Here is a 25302-nt window from a genome sequence, read left to right as displayed (position 1 = left end):
TCCATGCATCTCCCTTTGATTTGGCACTAATCAAGGTTTTTATCATCGTCATCTCCCACAACCATATGATGAATTTGCTTAATATGCAACTCAATTGAACAAGCCTGTCATTAAGCTGTACCATATCCCGTTGGATATTAGAGAGCAACTTGTCAACTTCTCAAGTTTTTTAATCCCACCTTCTTGTAAAACTATCAAACTTGTTGGTTAACAACTATTATTGCTCCATGATAATTGGAAGTAATGGGTTGGTTGAGGATGACTTTGGTTAAGATGAGGTGGAATCGTCAGTAAAAAGTTTTGAAGTCCACTTGACTTTAAAGATTCTTCGGTATTTTCTTGCTAACTACAACTTCAGATTTCACAACAATTATAACTGAAATTTTGCCAAAATTTTTCACTATAGTTCAACATCTCTCAAGGGAACCTTAGCCAAAACAACTACTCTAGTGATCAAATCCTTAAAGGGGAAACTTGATTCATTATTGGAGAGAGCTTTTTGAATCATATATATAAAACATGTAGCAAGATCAATGTGTACATCAATCACAATGGCATACATGAATTATGCCTTTTCAACAGTCAGTTCTGTGTGTTTAGCAATTAGCTATGAGTTGGTCATGATAATTTTTGCTAACAGTTTATAAGGTGCAGCCAATGACTTCATAGGTAACCTCTATGACTTTATAGTCCATTTAGGTCCATTAGGTCTTATAAACAGATTACTCATTTGGGTTTTGGATAGTGCCCCAATTCCTTTAAAAGAAAAACCCGAATTACTGATCTTAGGCATGCCATACAAGTCTCTGATGATAAAGGGGGACAGGGTAAGGGTTTGACCCCTGACTTTGGAAGTGATTGACTTTTCATCTAAGTTAAACGGGTCATATTTAGCATAAAATCCCCTCACAATTTTCACATAAGAAACAGGTGCCCCTTGAGTCAACTTTTCCCATTTGTTTTTTTTGTAAAAATCTCTTCAATGAAAACAAAGACAATATCAGATAAATTACTTATAGACACCTCACATTCTCCCAACACATTCTTCCTTGAGAAGTTAGTTCTGTATGCCTTTTCTATTTCTGGTGAGGTGAAGCACTCCATCTTGGCAGAATATGGTTTAGGTTTTAATGAATTAGCCACGCCTTTGCCTTTCTTATCAGTCTTTTGAATCTTGGAAAGCTGAACAAGGGTTTTCTCAAGAGATGAGGTATCCTGCTCTTGTTTATTCAAGGAGCTTGAAGAAAGTGGTGCGAGTTTCTTTTGTGCTTTCATCTTATGCCGACCTTGTATAAATTAACACAACATTTATCAATAATGTTTTCAAGAAATTTCAAGATTCATGCTTTTCAACCTCACATAAGATCTAACAACATGTTCTTTTATTGGATTAAGACATAATCTTCTTACTATTTCTCTTGAACGATGTAAAATGCAAAATTAAAGAGAAGATTTTGAATGAGTATTGAAGAGATTATTAGGGATATCAAGAGAGAAAAGAGACGAAAGGTTTTGCATTGGAAATGGATAAAACAAGGACTTTAATTCAAGATGACACAAAAAGAGAACTGATTTGACTGAAGCTTGTGGTGAAAAAAGATATAATAATGCAATATTTGACAAAAGCTCTGTCATATCAAATCACTTTTTTTTATTGATAAGTTTAACTGGCTTCTCCCCATTAAAACATATCATTTGGTTGTTTAAAGATCTTCTTTGAAACCCAAAAAACTTCCTTGAACCACTGATCATTTAAAAAAAAAAATACCCACATCATTTAAAGATATAAACCATAATAAGGTAAGCCAATTTTTACCCTAAAAACACTCACAATTGACAATTTTGAAAAGAGATGCTTACATCAATGGTCAATTTTCATTCATGAAAGCATATCCCTTTATTTGACCAAATAGAGATGTGAGTGTGTAAGTGAGATAAACATACCATTTTGATTTAAAATAAAAAACTTTCTTTAATCATCTCCATATATTGATAAAATATGCTTAGGAGGGTGTCACCAACATACTTTGAAAGTCAAACTTTATGTTAGGGCCTAAATACATGAACATTTATTATTCCCAACATAAATTTTGATTAACTCAACAACTCCATTATGAATTTTTTTTAATTCCCGTAATGAAGTGAGCAATGAATTTTTTTTTAAGGAGTTGAAGAGAGAGAGAAATAATCTATTATGATATTGCTCATCTATTTTTACAATGATGTAAGCAATCAACTTTTTCTTAAGGATTTGAAGAGAAACATAAAAAGATCCATTATGAGATTGCTCGTCTATTTCCACAATAATGTGAGCAATCGACTTTATCTTCATGGATTTGTATCATACATCAACTCTTGACCATCTTGGCAAAGAAGAATGGATCGAATTACCAAAATCAAGAGATTAACCGATTATCCAACGCATAAACATTACTCTCAAGCTACTTGAATTTTTTGGAATATCATCACAGTCTAAAAACTTTTCTGCTATACCCAAAATTAGATGATCTTTTCTATCCTTTTCTATAATAGATTATAAGAATTCTATGATTAGAATTGAAGCCATCAAATCAAATAACTTTTATGTTGGGGATCATATCATATATTGATGATATTCTCTTATCAAAACAACCATATCATCAAATTGACAATGACTTGTTCATATATATATATATATATATATATATATGCTTGTACAACATTACAACCTCTCATTAGTTGGTCAGGGGAATTGTTTCCTTTTAAATTGTGTTTTCTCCTTCTCCTTTTTTCAAAATGGAGTTTAATATAACGATAATTTAAAGGTCAATGGTAGTGGCCAATGGTGTTTCATATCGATATCATCCATGGAATATATATAGTCGAGTCTATTGCTAACTTTTTATTTTCTTCTTTGGTGAAAAAGTTTCTTTGGATTTTTGCTAGCTACAATGTCCAAACCTGCCATGTTTAGACTTAAGAGATTTCTTGGGTATGTCCCTACTTGTCTGAAGTCCATATATAATTACTTACACGTATAATTCCTCCGATGAGAAAAGAAGTTGAGTGAGATACTAATACAGAGCAATTGTTATGTGTAGTGCAATAAAATTTCTATGACGAAGAAAAAAGAAAAAAGAAAAAAGAAAAAAGAAAAATGGAAAACCCTGATAAGTTGCAATCATTTTCTATGGCTTTAATTTTACATGTAAGGTTGAGGCCATGTGCTCAGGCAGTGAAAAAGCAAGAACATCACTTCTCATGGGGAGAAGAAAAATTTCCATCTGCTTTTTTCTTCCTTTTCTCACTTTGTTAATTCACCTTTGTGTTTTGCTTTAACGGTTCACCGTGTGAATGGAGTGTTGAATATTCATTAATATTCCTTCTCTGCAATTCAATTCAGACAACAATCCCTTCTCCTCGAGGAGTACTGCTCCTTTCAAACATTGCTTTCATTAAAAACAAACCACCTTTTCTCCTTTTTTGATTAGATGGAGGGCTAAAAGCCTTGGAAAGAAGAAGAAGAAGAAGAAAATTCAAATAACCTTTGACTAAAAAGAAAATGAATATGATTAGAAAGAAAATAAATAGATTATTGATTAGATAAGTCCCCAAAACATTAATTACATTGATGATTTAGATTTGCATTTTGATAACAACATGAATATTACAGAATGAAGCCATTAGCAATGGACTGATTAGTTTTGAAATTAGTGGTTTCATACACTGGGAGCTCCTCTCTGTACCTTCCAATCCCAATAAGATGATCGAGCTCAAAGAGATCAGAGCTTGAACAACTCTCATCATCATCACTATTGCTATCACCATCACCTTCACCTTCAACATAGCTGTGAAAGCCCCTGAAATCAAATTCACTAACACTCTTCTTTTGATGACAACTTCTTCTCCAGTAACCTGCTGCTGCTCCTCTAGCAACCTCTAATTCCCTAACAGAAGTACTCTTGACAGCTTTTTGGGGCATTGGCATCAATCCTGGATCATCTTCATAAATACATTTATGCCCACAAGGTCTAGAATCCTCGTCAACAATGACACTGACTGGATAGAATCGAACTGACCTTTTTGTGCCATTGCTTGGTTTCCCTCTTGGAGGGGGTGTTTTGCTTAAACAAGACCTTGAAAAGGAAGTAACCGATGAGCAAGCAGACTTTGATTTACGCTCGAAACTTACATCTTCCATGGCTCCAATAGAGCACATTTTCACTTTCTTTGCAGCACTTGCTGAATTGAAAATAGAATTTAGGAAGCTTGCAATGCGACCACCTGGTGAAATTGGCTGTTTTACCTTCTTTAATTCACCATAGATTTTTAATGCTCTTAACTTTGTCTTACTAAAGCCTCCGCCTTCACACCTTGGCTTCTGTTGTGGCGTATCTGAAAGTGGTTTGGTTCTTTGTTGGGCAAAACTTGAATTTTCTTTGACACTGGACTCATTTTCGGAGGACGAGAACACATCTCCTCCTCCCCCTCCCCCTCCCCCTCCCCCTGCAGAGCTAGAGTCTGAAGAGCTTGAGGTGGCGTTATAATGCTTAGAGCCACGAGAGCTTCGCTTCTCCATCCAGCTTTCAATCATGACAGCTCGACGAAGAGTAGGAGATGCTTGTTTCTCCCCTTCAAGAAATGATGCATCACGCCTGGTTGTTGAATCAGAGTTGCAACCCTGTTTCTTGATCATGGTTGTTTCTCTAGAGTATCGCCCCAACACATGTTCTTCGCCGTTGGAATCATCAATCGAACGGTAAATAGAATCAAGAAGAGTCGAAGAGAAAGATGGGGTCCTTCTTCTCTGAGGGAATGTAGTTTCCCTTGAAGATCTCTCCTTCTTGTACATGTTCTGAGCACAAGAAATGCAGAGGGCAAACAGAGGTACTTGTAAGAAAAAACTTCCAGTGAATCAAGGCCCAGAGGAGGATTTGACAGGAAGAGGGTGAGAGCAAGCTAGCTGGGGTAGCTAGAGATCCTACGGACAGTGAAGTATAGTTTAAGGGGGTTTGGGAGCTTTAGTGTCTGCTAAGGGAATGTCAAAAGCTGCAAGACACATTAATAGAATTGCAAGTAGTCATGTGAAGTAGAAAGAAAGAAAGAACGCCTAAGCAAATTATATAAAATAGTACGAGTACCAGTATTATTTATCCTCTGGTGTTTGTGTGTGTAAATGTAGTGTGTTTGTGTACGGCTTGTTTTGAATAATAATAAGCTTGAGACGAGAAACACGAGTACTGAGGCAGAAAGCAAAGAAGAGGGAGGGAAAGGAAGGCAGGCAGGCAGGCAAGCAGAAGAATGGAAAAGCGACCTCTGTGCTGTGCGTGGCTGTGGAAAGATTTTAAAAGGAGATGCCGCGCGTGCGGGTAAATTGTAGAAGAAACTGTAAGTTGGATGCGATGGACAGGTTGGCGGGCAGGTGATGATTGCTTGGCGCTTTTCATTACCTTATTTACTGTGCTGTCAAATGTCAAGAGGAACATTTCTACTGGTGGCTGACGTAAGACAGGAGTTTTCAATTTATTTTTTATTTTTTATTTTTTTTATATTCTGCCTTTGAGGGATGAATTGCGAGGGACCGTTGGGATCGACTGAAAATTGATGAAGAGCTCATCAAAAAAAAAAAAAAAAAAAACCCAGCCTATCTGTTAATAATTTCAATAAAAAAATAAAATGATAATTGATTCATCTAAAAGAAAACACGTGGCATGACCAAGAAGCATTATGATTGATATTTAGTACTGCTACTGCAACCGACCATGATGGTTCCATGATGTCCAATACTATTCAAAGCTTAACTAACTTGGAAGACTTTATGAGTGTTCGATTCAAATTTTTTTTTTTTTTATGAAGTCTTTAATGTTTAGTTCTTGTAATAGTTAAAAATATTTACTTCCTTGTATAAGATAAATTCTAAAAGACTTTCCTAGTTAAAAGCTAACTCTTGGATTAACTAGTACTTAGAATTAGTATTTAAAGAGAGTAGTATCCCTCATTGTATTTCTTTTGCCCGTCTCATCACACAAATTTCAATTCAAGTTCTTCTTTTAAGCTCTATACTTTGCAATTCATCTTTCTTCGTAGCATTATATTTTATTTTCCATTCACATATAATTTATATAATTTAAGGGTACTAATATTAGAATCCTTGTACATGATCAAGTCTTTAATGAACAAACCCTATCTAAAACATTATCTATACATGTCATGTATGATTGAAGGTACTGTTGGGTTTTTCGAAACATATAAATACAGCAGAAACAATAAATTTAAAATTCTTCAGGACTTTCAATGATTTCTTTAGATAAATCTATAGTTGTTTTAGGATTTTATGCAAAAATTACCTGAAGATCAGATTTTGTTATCGACTTTGAATACTTGTTTTAAAAGTTGAGTTGTTGCAAACCACAAGCCGTCCAATTATCCAGTCTCTAACGGTAATTAATACGAATCAGCAGTGAGAAATCTCATAAACTCTTTTAGAAGAGAGAGATTGCTATACCTTATAGTGCTAGTTTTTTTTTTTTTTGTATTTTAGGTATATCAATATTTTACTCTACTCCTCTTTTCACCATCCATAAGAAATAAAAAAACATATCATTATATTTATAAAAAAACCTAAAAAACCCTATAAATGGTAAAATATGAATTTGTCTCCTAAATAATATCACATATATTATTTTAGGCTAATTTTATAAATTTATTCAATCAAGTCCTCACTTGAATTTTTTAGGTCTAGAATTGCAATTCCCTATATAAATTACTCTTTAGTCCTCAATTTCTAAAACTTATTTACAATCAAGTCACATTTGATTAATCATCTCATTTTAATTTTTCACTAATGGTTTTTATGTGTGTGACCAATTAGGTTCCTTAATAAGTTGGCCCAAATATAAATCACAATTCTAAATAAAATAGGATTAAATAAATTAATTTATTATCAATTCAATAATTGATTGATTTATATTTAAAGATTAAGTACAATGTCTGGCAACCTGTCATGATCCCCTAAATATTAGGAAAATCATAAGTGGTTTGACTCAACTTTTTAGTGACCAGTTTTTCGGTGTAATTATTATCCCTTCATCAACAATGTTCCGATTTAGACATTAAAGTATGAAGTGTGTCTACTATGTCAAATCATATTTATTCTTAACACCATAGTCATTGATTATTTGAATAAGATTTGAAACTTTTTACAAATCTCATTTCACCTTGTGCAATGATTTACAATCAATACTATTTAAGAACAAATGAAACATTTTCTCTAATTCATCAAGGGTGATGAATTCTCTATTGGTTACTTAAATACCTTTATATAGTTCATGTTATACTCAATATCTACCCATTTATTACCATTGATTAAAACAACATATAGCAGGATCAAAACATAACACTCTTTATATAAGATAACTTAGTGATATCAAGTCTAAGGATCACTTACACAAACATCACATGAACCTTTCCATAAACACAAGTGATCTCTCCATATGAAATTATCATGCATGCTAGTCAATTCAGTGAACATGTCATCTGACAAACATCTGTATATTAGTTCTAGGTATATATCATACTTCAACTTATGAGAACACTTACTTCCTTTCACAAAGAAAAGAAAAAAATATGTATCAGTCTCCACATCTCTAATTAATATATAGTCTTAATAGAGCATTGACCAAAAATATTTTAGGAATAATGCTTTGATGTAATAGGAATCCTATAATTATAACAACTTTATAATTTTCTTTGCAAAGCATTTTTGTCTTAAGGACTTTATCTTTACTCTAAATTCATTAATCAAATATTTGATGAATATTAAAAATAAATAAGATTTTATTAATAAATTAAATATATTTCATTGCCACTCGTAACCAACTAATTGTTTATAGGGCATTTACACTAAAAGGTACACTAACAAAATGTCATCTTGATGAGTTTAATTAATTATTACAAAATTTTTATCTATTGGTGTTAAAATTAATGATGAGGATCAAACCCTATTATTATTATTATTATTATTATTATTATTATTATGCTTTGTCTTCTATAAATTAAAACTTTAGAAAGACTTTATTGTTTAAAAGAAAACTTATAAATTTGGACAAGGTTAAGTCTTCTTTATTTTCTAAAGATTTTATACAGAGATACTTGAGTGACAATTTTGATGATAATTATAAGGAAGGGGTAAGTTTAGGGACAAAGGTTTAAATAACAATCATGATCACAAAAAATCATAATCATGACATAAAAATTTGATCTATTTCCACTGTAAAAAGAAATGACACATTATGACTTTGTCCTAAATGGAAGAAGATAAATCAGAATTCTAATCAGGATACTCCTAGTTAGAGGAAGAAGGACAAAAATGAGATAAAATATTAGGTTAATGTTGTTGAAGATAATTCTAATAGGTTAGAGTATATCCTTGCTACATTCAACGATTCAACTTTCAATAATAATTGGGTAATGGATACATGTTATTTGTTTTATACTACTCTTACTAAGGGTTAGCGAGACCTATGAATCTTTTAATAATAGATTTATTTTGATAGGTTATAATTCTCATATCAAAGTTGTTGGAATTGGAATTGTTCATATCAAAATGCATAATAAAATAGTTAGAACTTCAATAAAAATGCTTTATTAAAGGTAAGGTTATGTGAGTCAACAAAGATGCAATTATTACTATGAAGACAAAATGATGTCGTCTAACCTATATATATTGTAGGGTACTATAATGATTGGAGATGCTACACTTCTCTCATCTTTTATATAAGATTAGGTGTAACTAGGTTATGGCATATGAGTAAACAAGGAAATGAGTATGTTGAATAAAAGAAGTTTGCTATATGGTGAGAGTATAAGACAATTCGTTTCCTTGGAGCATTGGGTGTTACATAAAAAAGAGTTGGCTTTGATAGTGCATTTTACAAGACTAAGGATACTTTGGATTCTATTCATTATGACCTTATAAAGTTTTCTAGAGTTCTAAAAACATGTATATATTAACTTTCATCAATGACTACTTTAAGAAGACTCAAGTTTAATTTCTTAAGGATAAGCATGAAGTGTTGAATAGTTTTAAACAATGGAAGATTATGATTGTTAATTAAATAGGAAAAGTGGTGAAGTAACTCAAAATAATCAATGGTCTAGAATTTTGTTCATCAGAGTTTAATGAGTTATGTAGGGAATAAGGTGTTACTGACATAAGATGGTAAGCATACATCCCAACAAAATATTTCAAGTAAATTTTTGGATAAGAGTTGTTTCTACTTATTGATATTTGGTTAATTAGTCTTCTATATTAAATTTGGTGTTTTAAACTCATGATGGGCTATCGTTTGATGACCTTTATAATTACTCTATTTTAGGAGTTTTTAGATGTGCTACATATTTTTATATAGATGATGGAAAATCAACATTGAGAGTAAAGAAAGCAGTTTTCTTGGACTATGCATTTGAAGTGATGGAATGCATGATTTGGTGTTTTAAACCTAAAGGATCAAAGTTTATTGTTTGTAGAGGTGTTATCTTCAATGAGTAGAAATCTTGAATTCAAATAATTTAAAGAAATTCAAGCCAAGATGAAGATTTGTTGATATATGGCATGTATTCAAATATTTGTTAAATAAGAACTTCACATTTTCACCAAAAAAAAAAAAAGAACTTCACATTAAACAATGAAAACTTTAAAACCTAGTGTTGCACGTGTGCGGCATCGCGAAAATCATCCTCTTGAATCATGATATTGTGTGGTGTGGAAAGAATAAGGAATTCTTACCCTTTTAAGGTTTAAAAGATTTAGAATCCTCACCTTCTCCATTGCTCATATTTTTTTTATATTATTACTAAGGTTCTATAGTGTTTTTCTAATCATTGGTTTGTCTATTGGTTAAAGCAAGTCTATCCTAATAAAATAGACCATGGCTTTACAGGTCAAGCCTAGCCATTCTAAAGCTAAAACATATTTTTTGCATTTGTTTTTTTTAATATCGAGAAAATGCCTTACGTGTAAGTTTATAATCTTTTTATATTAAAAATAAACAAATTGCTTTTGAAATATAGGCTATGTCCCTAAACTTTAATAAACTTGTTATGAAATCCATGATGCGTGCAAAATATAAAAACTATTTGTTTTATCTTTTTGTATTTTTAAGAAATGCTAAATCATGCAATGTATTTTTCTCCTTTCTTAAAAAAAAATGCAAACAATGGTTTTTGTTTCTAGAAAAACTTGGTCATATACAATTAAAACAAAATTTATATTTTTTTAAGAAGGATTTTTTTTATTTTTCTATTTTTTTCAAAAGAACTTGTTTATTTAATACTAGAAAAAGGCCTTACATATAAGTTCACAATATTAAATATGAAAGCGTAAAAAGATGTGAGAAACACAAAATTAATTGCAAAATGGTCCCTTAAAAAACTAAAAAAATAATTATAATTAAATTATAATGTGTTTGGCAAAACAAAACAAAAAAGTTGTGAAAAACAGGTTAAGAGATGGTTGTGAAACATGCCTTGAGGACCAAAATAACTTCATTTTTCTTTGACAAATTTTGGCTTTTCCAAACATAGCCTTAGGCCTTTAAGGCTCAATCCAATCACGTGGACTGACCTTCTTAACTTGGCCCAAAATCCTTTGTAAAAGCCCAAATTCTTATAAGACAAACCCTAGCCCGACAATTATTTAAACCTAAAAAAAACTAAAAAAAATGAAAGAGGTTGACACCAAAGCCAACCCAAGAAAAATATATAAACATTTCTCATAAACAGATCCTTGCAGCCTAATCCATTAATAAAAATTAAAAAAGAGAACTTGTGTTTACAAGATCAAACTTGATGCAAGTTGTATATTTTGCCCAACATGCCATTATTTTCAAACATCAAAAGCAATGCGTGATTTGAACAACATTCATTATTAACCATTCACGAAATCAACAAACAATATAATCACTTATCATGGAAGTAAGTTTCTTGAATCATGGTTTCCTTTCCCTTTCTCAATATTTATTATGCATTTTTCCTACTCAGACCTTATACTTGTTAGCTTTAAAACTAAATGTTTGACCTTCCTCTAGTATGACATATGAACTTTGATGGTGTGAGTGTCTCATGTATACTTTATGACTAGAAGCTACTTTTGGCTCTAAATATGGTTGAAGCTTTCTAAAAACATTTTTCCTCCTAGGAGTTTCATTGTTGTCCCTAAATATATTTTTACAATATTGTTGTTGTGGTTTAATAAAAGATAAACTTAAAATGAAAGTCAAGTGTGAATGGTGTATTGTTGACTAAAATTTTAGTGAAAGTCTAGAGTTGGGATAACTGGAGGCTAGGTTATGGTGATTTGCAAGGTAAAGCTAGTGTTTATAGCTGGAAAGAATGCTTTTAACTACTGTAAGGTTATTAAATGATGGAATAAGGAAAAAGTTAAAACTAGTTTTAATGGTAATGGTGACAATCACTTTTTTTTCCCACTTTTTAGTGATCTTTAAGAGGTTATTTGTAGATGAAGAAGATGGTTTTAAAGTGTGAGCTAAGAGATTTTCATTTTTTGATCTTTTAAGAATGAATTTCAACCCTTTGATCTTAGTGAGGAGCTGTAAATCCCGAGATAATCAAGACTAGATTAAATTAAAGAAAATAAACTAAACTAAAAAGAAGTGGGGGCAAAACAAATACATTTAAAGAAAATGGGGTCTAAATGCAAATAAGAATAATTATAGAGCATAAATACTACTCTTCTTACCAAAAACAGATCTGCAACTATCGTGAAGAAAGAAGTTTTGGTATCTATTTTTACAGATCAAGAGAGAGACACCAAATTTCAAGAACCCATCCAAGATTAAGGGTTATAGGTAAAAATAAACACTAGTAGGCAATGGATTAACAAGAAAAAAAAATTGAACAAGAAGAGAAGAGGGGAGGGTCGGCTGTCATTAGAAAGAAAAGGAGGGATCGAGACCTTGATTCGTATTGGGTAAGATATTTTAAACATGGTCTTATGAGTTGTTTTAAAGTTGATTATGAATTGATGCCTGGATGATAAATTATAGATTTGAGTTCTATAACTCCACATATAGTTAAAAATTTGAGGAGAGGTCAGACAGTAACAGTTCAAAAATAGACAGTAACAATCCAAGTGTTTGTTGATGAGCAATTTTGACTATCTTAGAGGCAGAACTGGGTTCTCCTTAAATCATAGAATTTGTAGCCTCGTGTCTTAGCTTTCCAACGACATAAATTTCGCTTGAATCGGAGTTCTATAACTCCAGATATAGTCAAAAATCTGAGGAGAGGTCAGACAATAACAATTCAAAAACGAGTCAGTAACAGTTAGACAGTGACAGTCCAAATATAAAGAAAGGAATGATAACTAGGATTGGACAAAGAATGATAATAATAATGAGTGAAATGAGAAAAACATAAAGTACTAAGAAATGACTGAAAGAAAGACTTATTGATTGTTGATATGGTTATTATAAAACATATCCTTGAGTGAGGAAAATTTATGAGATAAATCACAGGCGTGGTGCAACAGCAGCAGCATGGGAGCACGAGTAGAGCTTCTATTACAGGTAAGTGAATCACACCTTTACCTTCTACATAAATTCCATTTTTTAATATATATTACTGATGTGAAATGTGAATTACCGAATGTATGTGTACTTAAGGGGAAAGGTTGTTGTGTGAATTGCTAAGTGATGAAATTATCACTGACAAATAAAATATGAGAAGTGTGATTGAGGCGTAAACTAGCATACGTTTAGTGTATGTTAGGATCTCGGGTAAGGGGATCGCCATGTTTGGTCTAGCATACATTTAGTGTATGTTAGGATCTCGGGTAAGGGGATCGCCATGTTTTCGGCTAGCATACATTCAGTGTATGTTAGGATCCCAGGTAAGGGGATCACCCTGCATCGACTCCTATAGGATGATGATGATGATACCAGTGAAAGGGGTATCGAAAATGGGTTAAACGAAGATAATTATATTTGATCTTATAAAGTCTGGAATGGAGGTTAATAGTGAAAGAGGGAACGATTATTAATAGTTTGAATAAGGAAGAGATTCTAATGAAAACCAGAAAGGAGAATGGAACAAAATATGAATGCATGTTACCCTTTTAAAATTGCTTGATATTCGTGTTGTTATTTTTTTATGTGATAGTCACCTTTCAATAATATGTATTTTGTTTCAGGAACATCACATGCACGACAGGAGTAAATCCTAGCTTATATTTCCCTTCTTGTAATTTAGGCTATAGGGGGTATACCCTTATATTTTGTAAACATGAAAATGTTTGTATAACTTAATTTGTATAATTAATGTTTAAACTTGATTGAATGAACTTAATCTCTATAATTTATGTAACCATCTTTCATGTCTAAGTATTTATTTTTATTTTCATCCATAATGATATTTTGTTATATAATGTATATCATGAATATCGTGGGTAATAGGTGTAAGAATATTATGGAAATTGAAACCCAAGACGATTAGGTTGAGATTAAGTTATGAAATGCGAGCTATTAGAAGTGTAAACAGGTTACATATCAATAACTTGGGACCTTTCCGTATAGGGGGACTCTGTTGAAATTTCAGTAAATTTTAATATGAAAACCATGAATATATATATATATATATATATATATATATATATATAAGAAAAAAAAATTTCTCTGTTTTCGGTTGACATGAGAGTGTTGTTTTTTTATCTCCAAGTAGGGGATGTTACAGGAGCGCTTATAGTTTTTTTGATAGTTGGACAAGTTTTGATCATGTTTGTTTTTAATGGTGGTTTTTCAACTCATCTAGGTTTGATTGTTTCAATAGTTTTCAAAATAGCTTGGAAACAAAGAAAACAAATGTGGGTTGTTGAATCATGTAGGAGGTAAGTTTGATAATTAATCCATGTAGCTTTGGTTTGGATTGGTAAGGTTTTGAGGGTATATAAGAACCTGAAAGGTGGTTTCTTTAAATGGTTTTGAAGAAACGTGAATGTGATGGTGTCTTTGTAGGTTTTTCAAGAACAATGTTAATGAGAGAAGCCATTCACTATAGTCTGATCTTGTAAAGGCTAATCAAAACAAAAGGTCTGGTTTTTTTTTCCAGCTTAATTTATACAAGGGAAAAAAATGTAGAAAGGTAGGGTTTTAATAATTCCTTTTTAATTATAGCCTTTAACTTTTTGTAACTTTACAATTAAACCCTTAATTGAATTTGATTTTTGGGAATCATTTTGAATTTACCTCCTGAATCTGTTAATTCAACCCTCTCATTTTAGCGCTTTATACAATGTGATCTTTACTTTTGAAAATTTTCAATTTCATCCTTAATTGATCAATAAGAAGTTTAAGTTTTTATAATTAAACCTATAATTGCTCCAATTAAGCTCTTTGAAGTTTTATGCCTTTTTTGTTTCTAAGAATTCATTTTTCTGGAAACTATTTTCCTCACTTTCTTATGTTTTGTAAACATAAGGAAAGTTGGTCAATGAAACTGAATTCTGGTCAAAGAAAAAGTAATACTTTACGGGTAGGAAAGTGTTTTTCTTTTTTTATCCTAAGAAAAACACTTTCCTTTGTTTACTAAAAAAACAACGTGTTGTCTTCTTCTCTTATGACAAGCAAAACAGGGATTTTGTCACCAATCATAGGACCACGTGCACCTCATCCACACACCCTATCCAAATAAATCTACACTTGCCAAAACACACGCTTTATTTTTTTTCTTTTTTATTAATAAAAAAACTCTATTTTGCCCTCTGTTGTGTGTGGGAGATTCAGTTTTCATCCCTTTTTTTATTTATTATAACGACTGTTTTGTTTTTTTTATTTTTTCTATTTTTCTGTAGCCTTTTTCTTATTGGTATTTCATTTTCCTTGTATTTCATTTTTTTTTAATTTCCTAGTGCTTTGGTAATAGCAAATAGAATGGTGAAAATTTTATTCACATGGAGGATAAATGAATATGAGGGAGACGGGAATATAAAATATAAAATGAAAATAATATTTTTTTTTTTAAAATAATATATAATTATATTTTATAAAATAAGCTATATATGAATATATAATAAAAACAATTCATCATTAAACTTTTTAGATTTTATTCTTTTATTGTAAGTGATTAAATATTTGTATTAAATATTTTTCATATATTAGATAAATTTTTTAAAAAATTAATTCATTAATAAATTATTTTTCAGTTCATTTTCCATAACATAACCAAACACTGGAAAATGTTTTCTAGTTTATTTTCCATAACACTACCAAACATCGAAAAATAATTCACTTTCCAAAAAACCACTTTAAAAAAGGAAACTACTTTCCAGCAAATAAACGAGGCCTTAATGAGTCCCTAATCTTTCAATTATTGCAAATTGATCCGAATTAGGTCTTCACACTTATTTTTTCTTCAATTAAGTCTTTAAATAATTCATTTAAACTCATTAAAATTTTAATTAAACCCTTAAACTTAATTAATTCTTACAATTTTATCCAAATCAACTTTTAAACTTAATTTTTTTAATTAAGTTTGTAATTAAGTCAATTAAACACATTAAAAGTTTAATAAAGCCCTCGAACTTAATTAATTCTTATAATTTTGGTCAAATTGACTTTCAAACTTAATTTTGCTTTAATTATGTTCTTATTCAACTAATCTCGTCAATAGTATTTTAATCTAACTATCATTATGATGTTTTGACCTATTCCAACTCTGAAGCTCATCTATTTGTGTCTCTTGAATATATTTTTGGACTTTAAATTTATAAGTTTTATAGATTTTAGAATATTTCAATAAAAAAACATATTTTTTACATAAAAGAATTTTAGGGGACCTAAAATTAGGTTATGACACATAGAATCATTTTCTCTAGGAAATTAATCCTTTTATAATTAGGATAATATCTAATCCTTTACCTGTTTGGACTAATACCTATTTCCTATAAATATATATGATATGAACCAAGTTAGATTTAAATTTTATATTAAAATACCTATTAACCAGTTTTGCAAAATTAAGCATATCTTTCAAATATACTTGCTATAAATATATATGATGTATTTGGTTTTATAGGATGTGATGTGAATATTGGAAAGGAATATGAATCTGACTAGTACACGGGGTGGTATTAGAGGCATCAATTTAGTTGATGATTGGGATACAAATTGATTCCACAAAAAAAAAAGATTGTTTAATAATTGATTGCCTATGTATAATTGAAGTAGAAGATTTCTTTATCTAGCTATAACATAGTGTAGCTATTGCTAATTGTCATAAACTTAATTGTTTACAGGATCTTCACAAGTTCGCGATGTGTAGTAGGTCACTCTTGTAGTTTTGTTAAATGATTATTAAAGTTGTAATTAAGGAAACATAAGCTCTTTTTTTTTTTGTTATCTTGAGTATGTTCTTTTGGTATGTAAGTAAATTTTAATATTAGGATGCATCTATTGACTAAATTTTTTAAACTACGACTTTATAAATTCTTAAATCATTCTTTCTTTTTCTTTACATTTACATATGCATGAGATTTAAATTATGATTCTTTTACCTTATAATTATTGGTTAGTTATAATGTGATGAATAAGTTGTGATTATTGATTGAGGTATGAAATGATTGATTGAAAGAATAGATGTGGTATATTCTTAATGGTGTTAAATTGTGTAATTGATCCAGGATAATTGGATTGATAATGAAGATTAAAATATAGAAATGAAATAGGTTTATGTTGATAACTTGAGATCTCTCGATATAGAGGACACTTTGTCAAAATTTCAATAGTAATTTGAATAAGATTATATGCAGCTTACGACATACATATAATTTTTTTAGTTTTTGTGTTCATCAATCATTGTATAGATTAAATTTTATTGGTAAAAGTTGAGGTTGTTATGGTTGATATCAGAGCCTTGGCTTGAGTTTAGGATTTATCATGGAAATACATATATGTTGAATTGTTTCAGGATGGTCTGTACAAGGCAAGGTACGAGGACAAATCCCTCCCCTGCATGAAGGAGGGTTAGATGTATAGATTTCAAGGATAGGTAGAGGGAGGATCTCTTGAATGATACTACTTCTCATGTGCCCTCAATAATTATTCAGTCAAGACAGAATGAGTCATTTAGACTCCAAAATGATGCTACTTTCTAAATAGACTAGATTGTCACAACCAAAGAAATTAGGTCATGAGGGACATGCAATTGTATCTCCACTCATGGGACCTATAGGAGCCCCCCATACCCTTTATGAATCCTGGTTTTCTAGAGTAGCTGGTAAAGGTGATAAAGGCAGGCATGTCTGACACTCCAGCTCTAGTAACTTCAGCAGCCCCAACATCTATAGCGTGTGATAAAAAAACATGTGAGAAATGGGTTGTGAATCTTTTTGAGGGAACAAGATGCTGAGGTTGCTAGGAGATGGATCAGAAAAGTGAAAAGACATTGTTTTAGATAGCAGTACCTAAGGAATTACAAGTGGAATGTGCCACTCAATTACTTTTAGATGGTGCACATTCTTGGTGGGAGACTGTGCAAATGAAAAGATCTACCAAGGTGTTATCTTGAGGTGATTTTAAAATGAAGTTTGAAAATAATTTTTATTTGAGATATTATCGAAAAATTAAGGAATAAGAGTTCTTAGCTCTCAAACAATAAGGGATGAAAATTATAGAGTATGAGAGGATATTTCACGATCTCTTTATGTTTGCCTCTCATTAGAGAGTATGAATGAAAGGCTGGGAAATAAATTTAAATAGGATATAAAAAAGGGATTGATAGCTCTATAGTTTAAGACAATTAGAGATTTAATTGAAGTAGCTCAGGCCTTATAGGCATGTAATAATAAGGGCCAACAAGGTCAGCTAAAAGTAAGCAAGAGGAAGGATATTGACTTTTTTAGGTAGACCACCCTTTCTAAAGAAGAGTAAAACAGGAAAGTTCAGTTAGTACCAGAAAAAGAGTGGGAATCCTAGTTAGGGAAGAATGATGTCTGGGTCTTTCTAAGGTACTAGTGGTGGGACAATATGGGGAAAATCAAAATCTAAAGCTAGTTTGGCTGGAGGGGGACCTCCAGAGTTGAAGGCCATCATTTATCCTCAGTTTGTTCGATGTGAGTAGAGACATCTACAGGATTGCTTAGTATTGCCAAGTTGATGTTATGTTTATAGGAAGAAGGTCTATTGATGAAGGGATTATTGGTATTTAGGTCTGTGATACCATTATTAAATAGACAAAGGGCATTTCAAGAGAGAGTGTCATTGTAGAGTGGCTGAATAGACAAAAGGACGGATAATCAATGCAAAGCCAACAACAATCTATTATTATGGATAAGCCTAAGAGGCCTGCTCAATCATGGGTCAATGGTAATACAAATAGACTTAAAGCTCAAGGGGACATAACTTAATAAAAGGTGTTCCATATAACCTAAGAGGAGGTCCAAGCTTCTTTGAAAGTTGTAGTAGGTACTGTACTTTTAAATTCCCAATAATTTTATGCTCTGATTGATCTTGGAACTACGTATTTTTTATAGCTAGAAAGTTTAAAGGTAAACTAAAAATGCAACCAAGTTAGAAAAAAAAAGTTTATAATTAGTACACCACCTGGAGATGATATGTGTGTAGCCTTTATATATAAAGGTGTTAGGGTAAATATAGAGGGGCTAGATATGAAGGTGAATATGATGTATTTAGAGTTACACGACTTTGATTTGATCTTAAGAATGAATTGGATAAGTGATCATAAGGTTTAAATGGATTGTTTTGCCAAATTAGTGACCCTTTAGGGGATAAATGGTAAGAAGGTAGTTTATAGGGGATAAACAAATGTCTTGCTAAATTATATGATTTTAACTTTGAAAACCAGGAAATTGTTGAGTAAAGGGTGCTTGACTTACCTTGTATATGTAAGAGATGTAAAACAAGGTATGATGAAGTTAAGTGATTTTCCTATTGTAAGGGAATTTTCAAATGTGTTCCCAGAAGAATTACCAAGATTGCCTCTACAAAAGCATATTAAAGTTTTCATTGATTTACTTCTTAGTACATCTCATATAGCTTAATAGTCTTACATAATGGTAGTTGCAAAGTTAGTTGAATTGAGAATCTAGTTACAAGAGTTGCTAGATAAAGGATTTATGCGTCCAAGTAGTTCACCTTAGAGAGCCTAGTATTGTTTGTGAAGAAGAAATATGGGACTCTCAGGCTCTGCATTGATTATAAAAAATTGAATAGGGTGACGGTGAAGAATAAATATCCACTTCCATAGATAGATGACTTATTCGATTAATTAAAAAGGGATAGAATATTCTCAAAGATAGACCTAAGATCGAGGTATTATCAACTGAAAATAAGGATAAAAACATATCAAAGACTACTTTTATGACTTGTTATAAACATTAAAAGTTTTTAGTAATGTTGTTCAGGCTAACAAATGCTCTAATCCAGTCTTCTGATTTTTCTAAATTAGATTATGGTAGTATTCATAGATGATATTTTGATCTCTTCTAGTTCATATATAAAGCATAGACAACATCTAATATATGTATTGCAGATTTTAAAGGATTAAAAATTGTATACCAAGTTTAGTAAGTGTGAATTTTGGCTAAAAAGAGTTGTTTTACTAAGACATGTCCTATCTTCGAAAGAGATATTTATGGACCCTAAGAAGGTTAAGGTAGTATTGAAGTGGGAAAGACCGATAAATATCACAGAAATTCATAGTTTCTTTAGGTTAGTAGGATATTATAAAAGGTTTATAAAGGGATTGGGTTGTGTTTCAATACAACACGGAAGGGTAATTACTTATGCATTAAGACAAATGAAGCCTCATGAAGTAAGTTATCCAATTCATGATTTAAAACTAATTTTTATGGTGTTTTCCTTATGAGTATAAAGGCACTATTTGAATTGATCTTAAGTTAAAAAATTTATTGGTCATAAAAGATTGAGATATTTGATGAGGTAGAAAGAACTGAATATGCAGAAAATAAGGTGGGTTGAATTAATTAAAGATTATGATTATATTATATAGACTACCATTCAAGGAAAGAAAATGTTGTTGTTGATGCTCTCAGTTGTAAGAACAAAGCAATATTGGATGACTCTATTGATTGGAATAAAAAGGAATTGGTTGAGTTAAAGAAAATTGATGCTCAATTGGAAGTTGGATTGGAAGGGTCCTTGTTGAAACAATTAAAAGTACGATATAGTAGTTCAAGATAGTGTTAAAAGCCCAACAATTAAATGTTGAGGTGAGTAAGGTAAGAGACAAGGTAAAAGTAGGAGTTGAGGCTCCTTTTTGAAACTTAGAGGATGAGATGATCGTAATAGGGAGTGGAATGTATTTACTTAATAATAAAATTCTTAAGAATGAGGTATTGAATGAGGCACATGAATCTAGGTTTGTTGTACATCTGAGAAGTACTAAGATGTACAAGGATTTAAAAGAGTGTTACTGGTAGCCGAATATGAAGAAATAAATGGTAAAGTATATGTCTAAGTGTTGTGTGTGTCAATAGGTTAAAGTGGAACATTAAAAGCCAATAAGGCCTTTACAACCACTTATAATTCCTGAAAGGAAGTGGGAACATATCACAATGGATTTTATGTTAGGATTACCCAAATAAAAAAGGGAACTGATGCCATTAGGTTATAATTAATCAATTGACTAAGTTAACATTGTTCATGTCCATTAAGATGATAGATTTAGTTGACAAGATTGCATGTAAATGCAGTGGTAAGATTACATGGGGTGCTAATGTCAATTTTTTTAGATAAAGATCCCAGGTTCACTTCTCGACTATAGCCAAATATACAGTGTGCCTTAGGAACAAGATTAAACTTGAGCATTGCCTCATCCTCAGATAGACGGTTAATTTGAGAGAACAATCCAAACATTGGAAGAAATATTAAGAGCATGCATTTTGGAGTTTGGGATAACTGGAAGGACCACTTATCATTAGTTGAGTTTACATATAATAATAGCTATGATAAGCTACAGTAAGGATGACTCCTTATAAGGCTTTGTATGGACAAAGGTGTCGAACACATGTCTGTTGAGAAGAAGTAGGTGATAAAAAGTTAATGTGGCTAGAATTGGTATATATTACGTCAGAAAAAGTAAGAATTATAAATGATAGAACAAAAGCAGCTCAAAATAGGTGTAAAAGTTATACAAACATTAAGAGAAGACCTCTTGAATTTAATATGAGAGATATAATATTCTTGAAAATGGCTCCGTGGAAGAATATGTTGTGTTTGGCATGAAGGGAAAACTGACATCGAGATACATCAGACATTTTAAAATTGAAAAGAGGAGTGGACCTATAGCATACAAATTGGTTTTGCCCCCATACTTGGCAAAGATTCATGATGTGTTCCACTCACGTCTCTTTATTGTGAAATGCCAAAATAAATTAATCTAGAGTACTACCTCAAGTTTCTTTAGAGATTGAGGAAGTCTTAACTTTAGAAGTAAGGCCAATAAAGATACTAGATCGAAGTGAAAAAAAACTCATATATAAAAAGATACCTATAATGAAGGTATTATAGAGAAGCTCCCAAATTGAAAAGGAGACTTGGGAAAGGTAATCAGTTGTAAGAATTACAATTTTTTTTTTGTGTTGTGTTGAATAATTGTTTGATGAAGAAATGTTAAAGAAAATAAATATATTTCTTTGAGAGAGTTTTAATTATTTCAAGTGGGATGTGAAAATGACTAATTTATTGATTAGGGAGTTGTGTTTAATGATGTTATAAGACATTTGGAAGAGAGATACTTGTCTTGAATGGTAAGGAAAATGAATGAAAATACTTGGTTGCATGTTAGAAACATTAGATTGGAGACTAGACAAATTCATCACTCAAGTTCCAAATGAGTTTAGGACTTGAAAATGATAAAATTAAAAATGATTTTCTCACAAAAGTTGCTTAATGAAACTAAAATTGCTTAATTTAGAATTATAAAACTCCATATATAGGCTAAAATTTGAGGGGAGGTCGAACTAGAACCTTATCACACAGTTTTACATATTGCGATAACATGAAGTTTAGGTGTGTTAATGGCAAAAACAAGTTTTATTTTCTTCAACAAAGTTATAGTTGAGTATATTAGCTTTAAGAAGAAACAAGCCAAGCCCAAAACCAAATTTCATAGCTTTAGATAAAATCAAATCAGTAACCAGTGTTCTGGGAATTAAGTAAAAATGACTAGAGTAGCAAACTTTAAAAACTTGCCTTTGATAAAAGACTTAAATGATAAAGGTTTTGAGAGTGGAATTTTCATTATAAGTAAAATTTTTATTGGTGATTAATTTATAGGTGAACTTACATTGAATTACTAAATGTGGAATGATGTTTATACATGTTGATACATGAGAGGTTGCTGGAGCAAGATCTTAAGGTGGAGAGGCAAGACATTCATGAGCAGCAAGTAGAAGACTGACTCTTCTATTATAAACATGTTAAAGCTATTAATTATATTTCTTTTTAGTAGTTATAAAATTAAATATATTTGGTTGTGTGAGATGTGAGATGAATATTGAAAGGGAATATAAATTTGACTAGTACTTAGGATATTACTAGAGGCATCAATTTGATTTGATGACCAGGGATATGTGTTGACTATTATTTTGTGTAGTACTAAAGGCATTAATTTGACTAATAACTAGGAATATAAAATTAACGAGTAATCAGTGTAGTACTAGAGGCATTGATATGATTTGATGACTAGGGGTATGCAAATGATTAGTACTTGGTGTAGTACTAGAGACATCAATTTGATTTGACAATTATGAATATGAGATTGACTAATACTCTGTGTAGTACTAGAGACATCAATTTGATTTGATGAATAAGAATATGAGATTGACTAGTACTCGGTATAGTACTAGAAGAATCAATTTAATTGACAATCGAGATATGAATGATTCCGTAAAAGAAAAGGATTGGTTTAATAATTGTTTGTCTATGTATAGTTTAAGTAGAAGATTTCTTTATCTTGCTATAACATAATATAGCTATTGTTAATTGTTATAAACTATATTGTTTATAGGATCTTTACAAGCTCGCGATGCGCAGTAGATCACTTTTGTAGTTTTGTTGAATAGTTATTAAAGTTGTAATTAAGAAAAACATCAAATCCTTTTGTAATTTTGAGTATGTTCTTCTGGTATGTAAGTAAATTTTAATATTAGGATGTATATATCAACTAAATTTATTAAACTAGGACTTTATAAATTCTTAAATCATTCCTTCTTTTTCTTTACATTTACAAATACATGAGATTTAAATTATGATTCTTTTACCTTATAATTATTGCTTAGTTATTGTGTGATGAATATGTTGTGATTATTGATTGAAGTATGGAATGATTGATTGAAAGCGTAGATGATTGAATTGACAATAGAGATTTAAAAATAGAAGTGAAATAGGTTTATAATGATAACTTGAGATTTCCTGGTATAGAGGAGAATCTATCAAAATTTCAGTAAAAATTTGAATAAGATTCCATGCAACTTACAATATATATATATATATATATATATATATTCCGATTGTTGTGTTCATCTATCTTTGTATAGATTGAATTATATTGATAAAAGTTGGGGTTATTACATGTAATGGGATAATTTTTGAAAGAAAAGGATGATTAAATAAGGCTTATTTAGTCCCTAAACTTGCACGTGGGCTTGGGCTACAAGGGTTCCTAATATGACTTGGATTTATGGAAGAATTGGTGTCCATACTTTGCAAGGATTCTAAGTCACATATGGACTTGATGTAGCGGCATCTAAGGGATTCTTTCTCTTAGGGTTTTTTCCTTATTTTACAAGTATTACTAACACATCAAGGAGACAAAAAGAAGGTAATATAAGGAAGTATATTCTAGCAATCAAAACAAAACTTCCTAGTTGAATTCTCACATTAAAAGTTTTGGCTAAAACACTATTTAGAAGAGCATAGAAATTTTAGCTACATGAAGGAATTCTAGCATAAGTACTTGTTTTTACTATTCAATTTTATTTATTTTATGTTGAACAATTATTTTTAATTTGGGTTTGTTATAGCTCATTAGACATTGTTTAGAGGTTTACTTCATTATTAGACTTATATTAGTTGATTCCTAGTTTTGGCCTATTGGCTTAAAATCCAAAAAAAGGTTATTTAAAGGAGATTATATAATGTTTGGAGCTGCAAATTTTGGCAGCTTTTTGATAATAAATGTGAGTTTCTTCTTTTTAATTGTTTGTGGTAAAACATCCCTTCTTTGCAGGGACAAATGTCGCACATTTGATTTATCAAAGATTAACTAGCTTTTGTGGTGTCATTTGCATACTTCAGGTTCTTAGGTACATGGTTATTTCTGGCTCCACGTTTATTCCAATAACTTCGGTTCTTTAGGTATAAAGTTACCTATAGGTCAGGGTTCTTTCAAACCTGATTTTGAACTTTCTAGGTTGTATTTCAACTTTGTTGTGAGTTGTTTGACCACGTGATCTAGAGATTTGCATTAGTTAATATCAAAGCTAGGCTTTGAAATTAAGTTATATCCTTTTATTTTCCTTTGTTTTGTTTTGGCTCTTCCTAGAATTTGAGTCTTTGTTTTCATTGTCAATTTTCTTCGCGTCTAGCACTATGATTTGAGTTAATTAAGGTTTCTTGATAAAAAAAAATACCTAATGTCCTAAAAAAAATTAATGTTATTTTGGGATATATATATCCAAATCGGTTCGATTCAAACAAATTTAGGTAGTTTTGGGTTTTCCTTCTTGTTTCTAGTTTCGATCAGATTATTTCTACAGCTTAGAAAAGATTTTTATGTTAATTTTAGTTTCCCATATCATTAATTAATTCTAGTGTGTTGTCCTCTTATCGTAAAGTATATTGTAAATCGTCATGGATCCTTGAGTGAAACACAAGAGAAGAGTAAATAAGGGAGGGAGTGGGTGAGGAATATATATATATATATATATATATATATATATATATATATATATATATATATCTTGTCAAGTAACCAATTTTTTTTCAAATTTGATGTCTGAGTCAAGCAATAACATGGCACCACAAAGAGGGGAAAATGAAATTGTAACTCAATTGCGAATTATGAATCAGCGAATGGATCAGAAGACCAATGATTTGAAGATAGGTTGGAGATGCAACATGCTAATGATCATGGTAGGGTTTAAAAAGATAGGTTGGAGATGCAACGTGTTAATGATCATGGTAGGGTTTAAAATAGGCCTTAGCAAAGAGAACTTACTATTAAGAGAGCTGTTAGGCGAGTTAACACTATTGTGGATGTGTTTGT

General features: G+C 31.0%; 1 protein-coding gene across 1 annotated transcript; it reads right to left on the bottom strand.

Annotated features, from left to right (window-relative positions):
- Positions 1–3548: 3548 nt before the first annotated feature.
- On the bottom strand, positions 3549–4831 carry LOC133674697 (protein BIG GRAIN 1-like A). The gene has a single exon (XM_062095905.1). The coding sequence runs from the start codon at positions 4829–4831 to the stop codon at positions 3647–3649; it is 1185 nt and encodes a 394-aa protein (XP_061951889.1). The 3' UTR covers positions 3549–3646.
- Positions 4832–25302: the final 20471 nt, after the last annotated feature.

This window comes from Populus nigra, chromosome 15 (assembly GCF_951802175.1).
Source record: "Populus nigra chromosome 15, ddPopNigr1.1, whole genome shotgun sequence".
NCBI lineage: Eukaryota > Viridiplantae > Streptophyta > Magnoliopsida > Malpighiales > Salicaceae > Populus > Populus nigra.
Note: the sequence above shows the minus strand (reverse complement) of the source record. Positions and strands in the feature narration are given on the sequence as shown.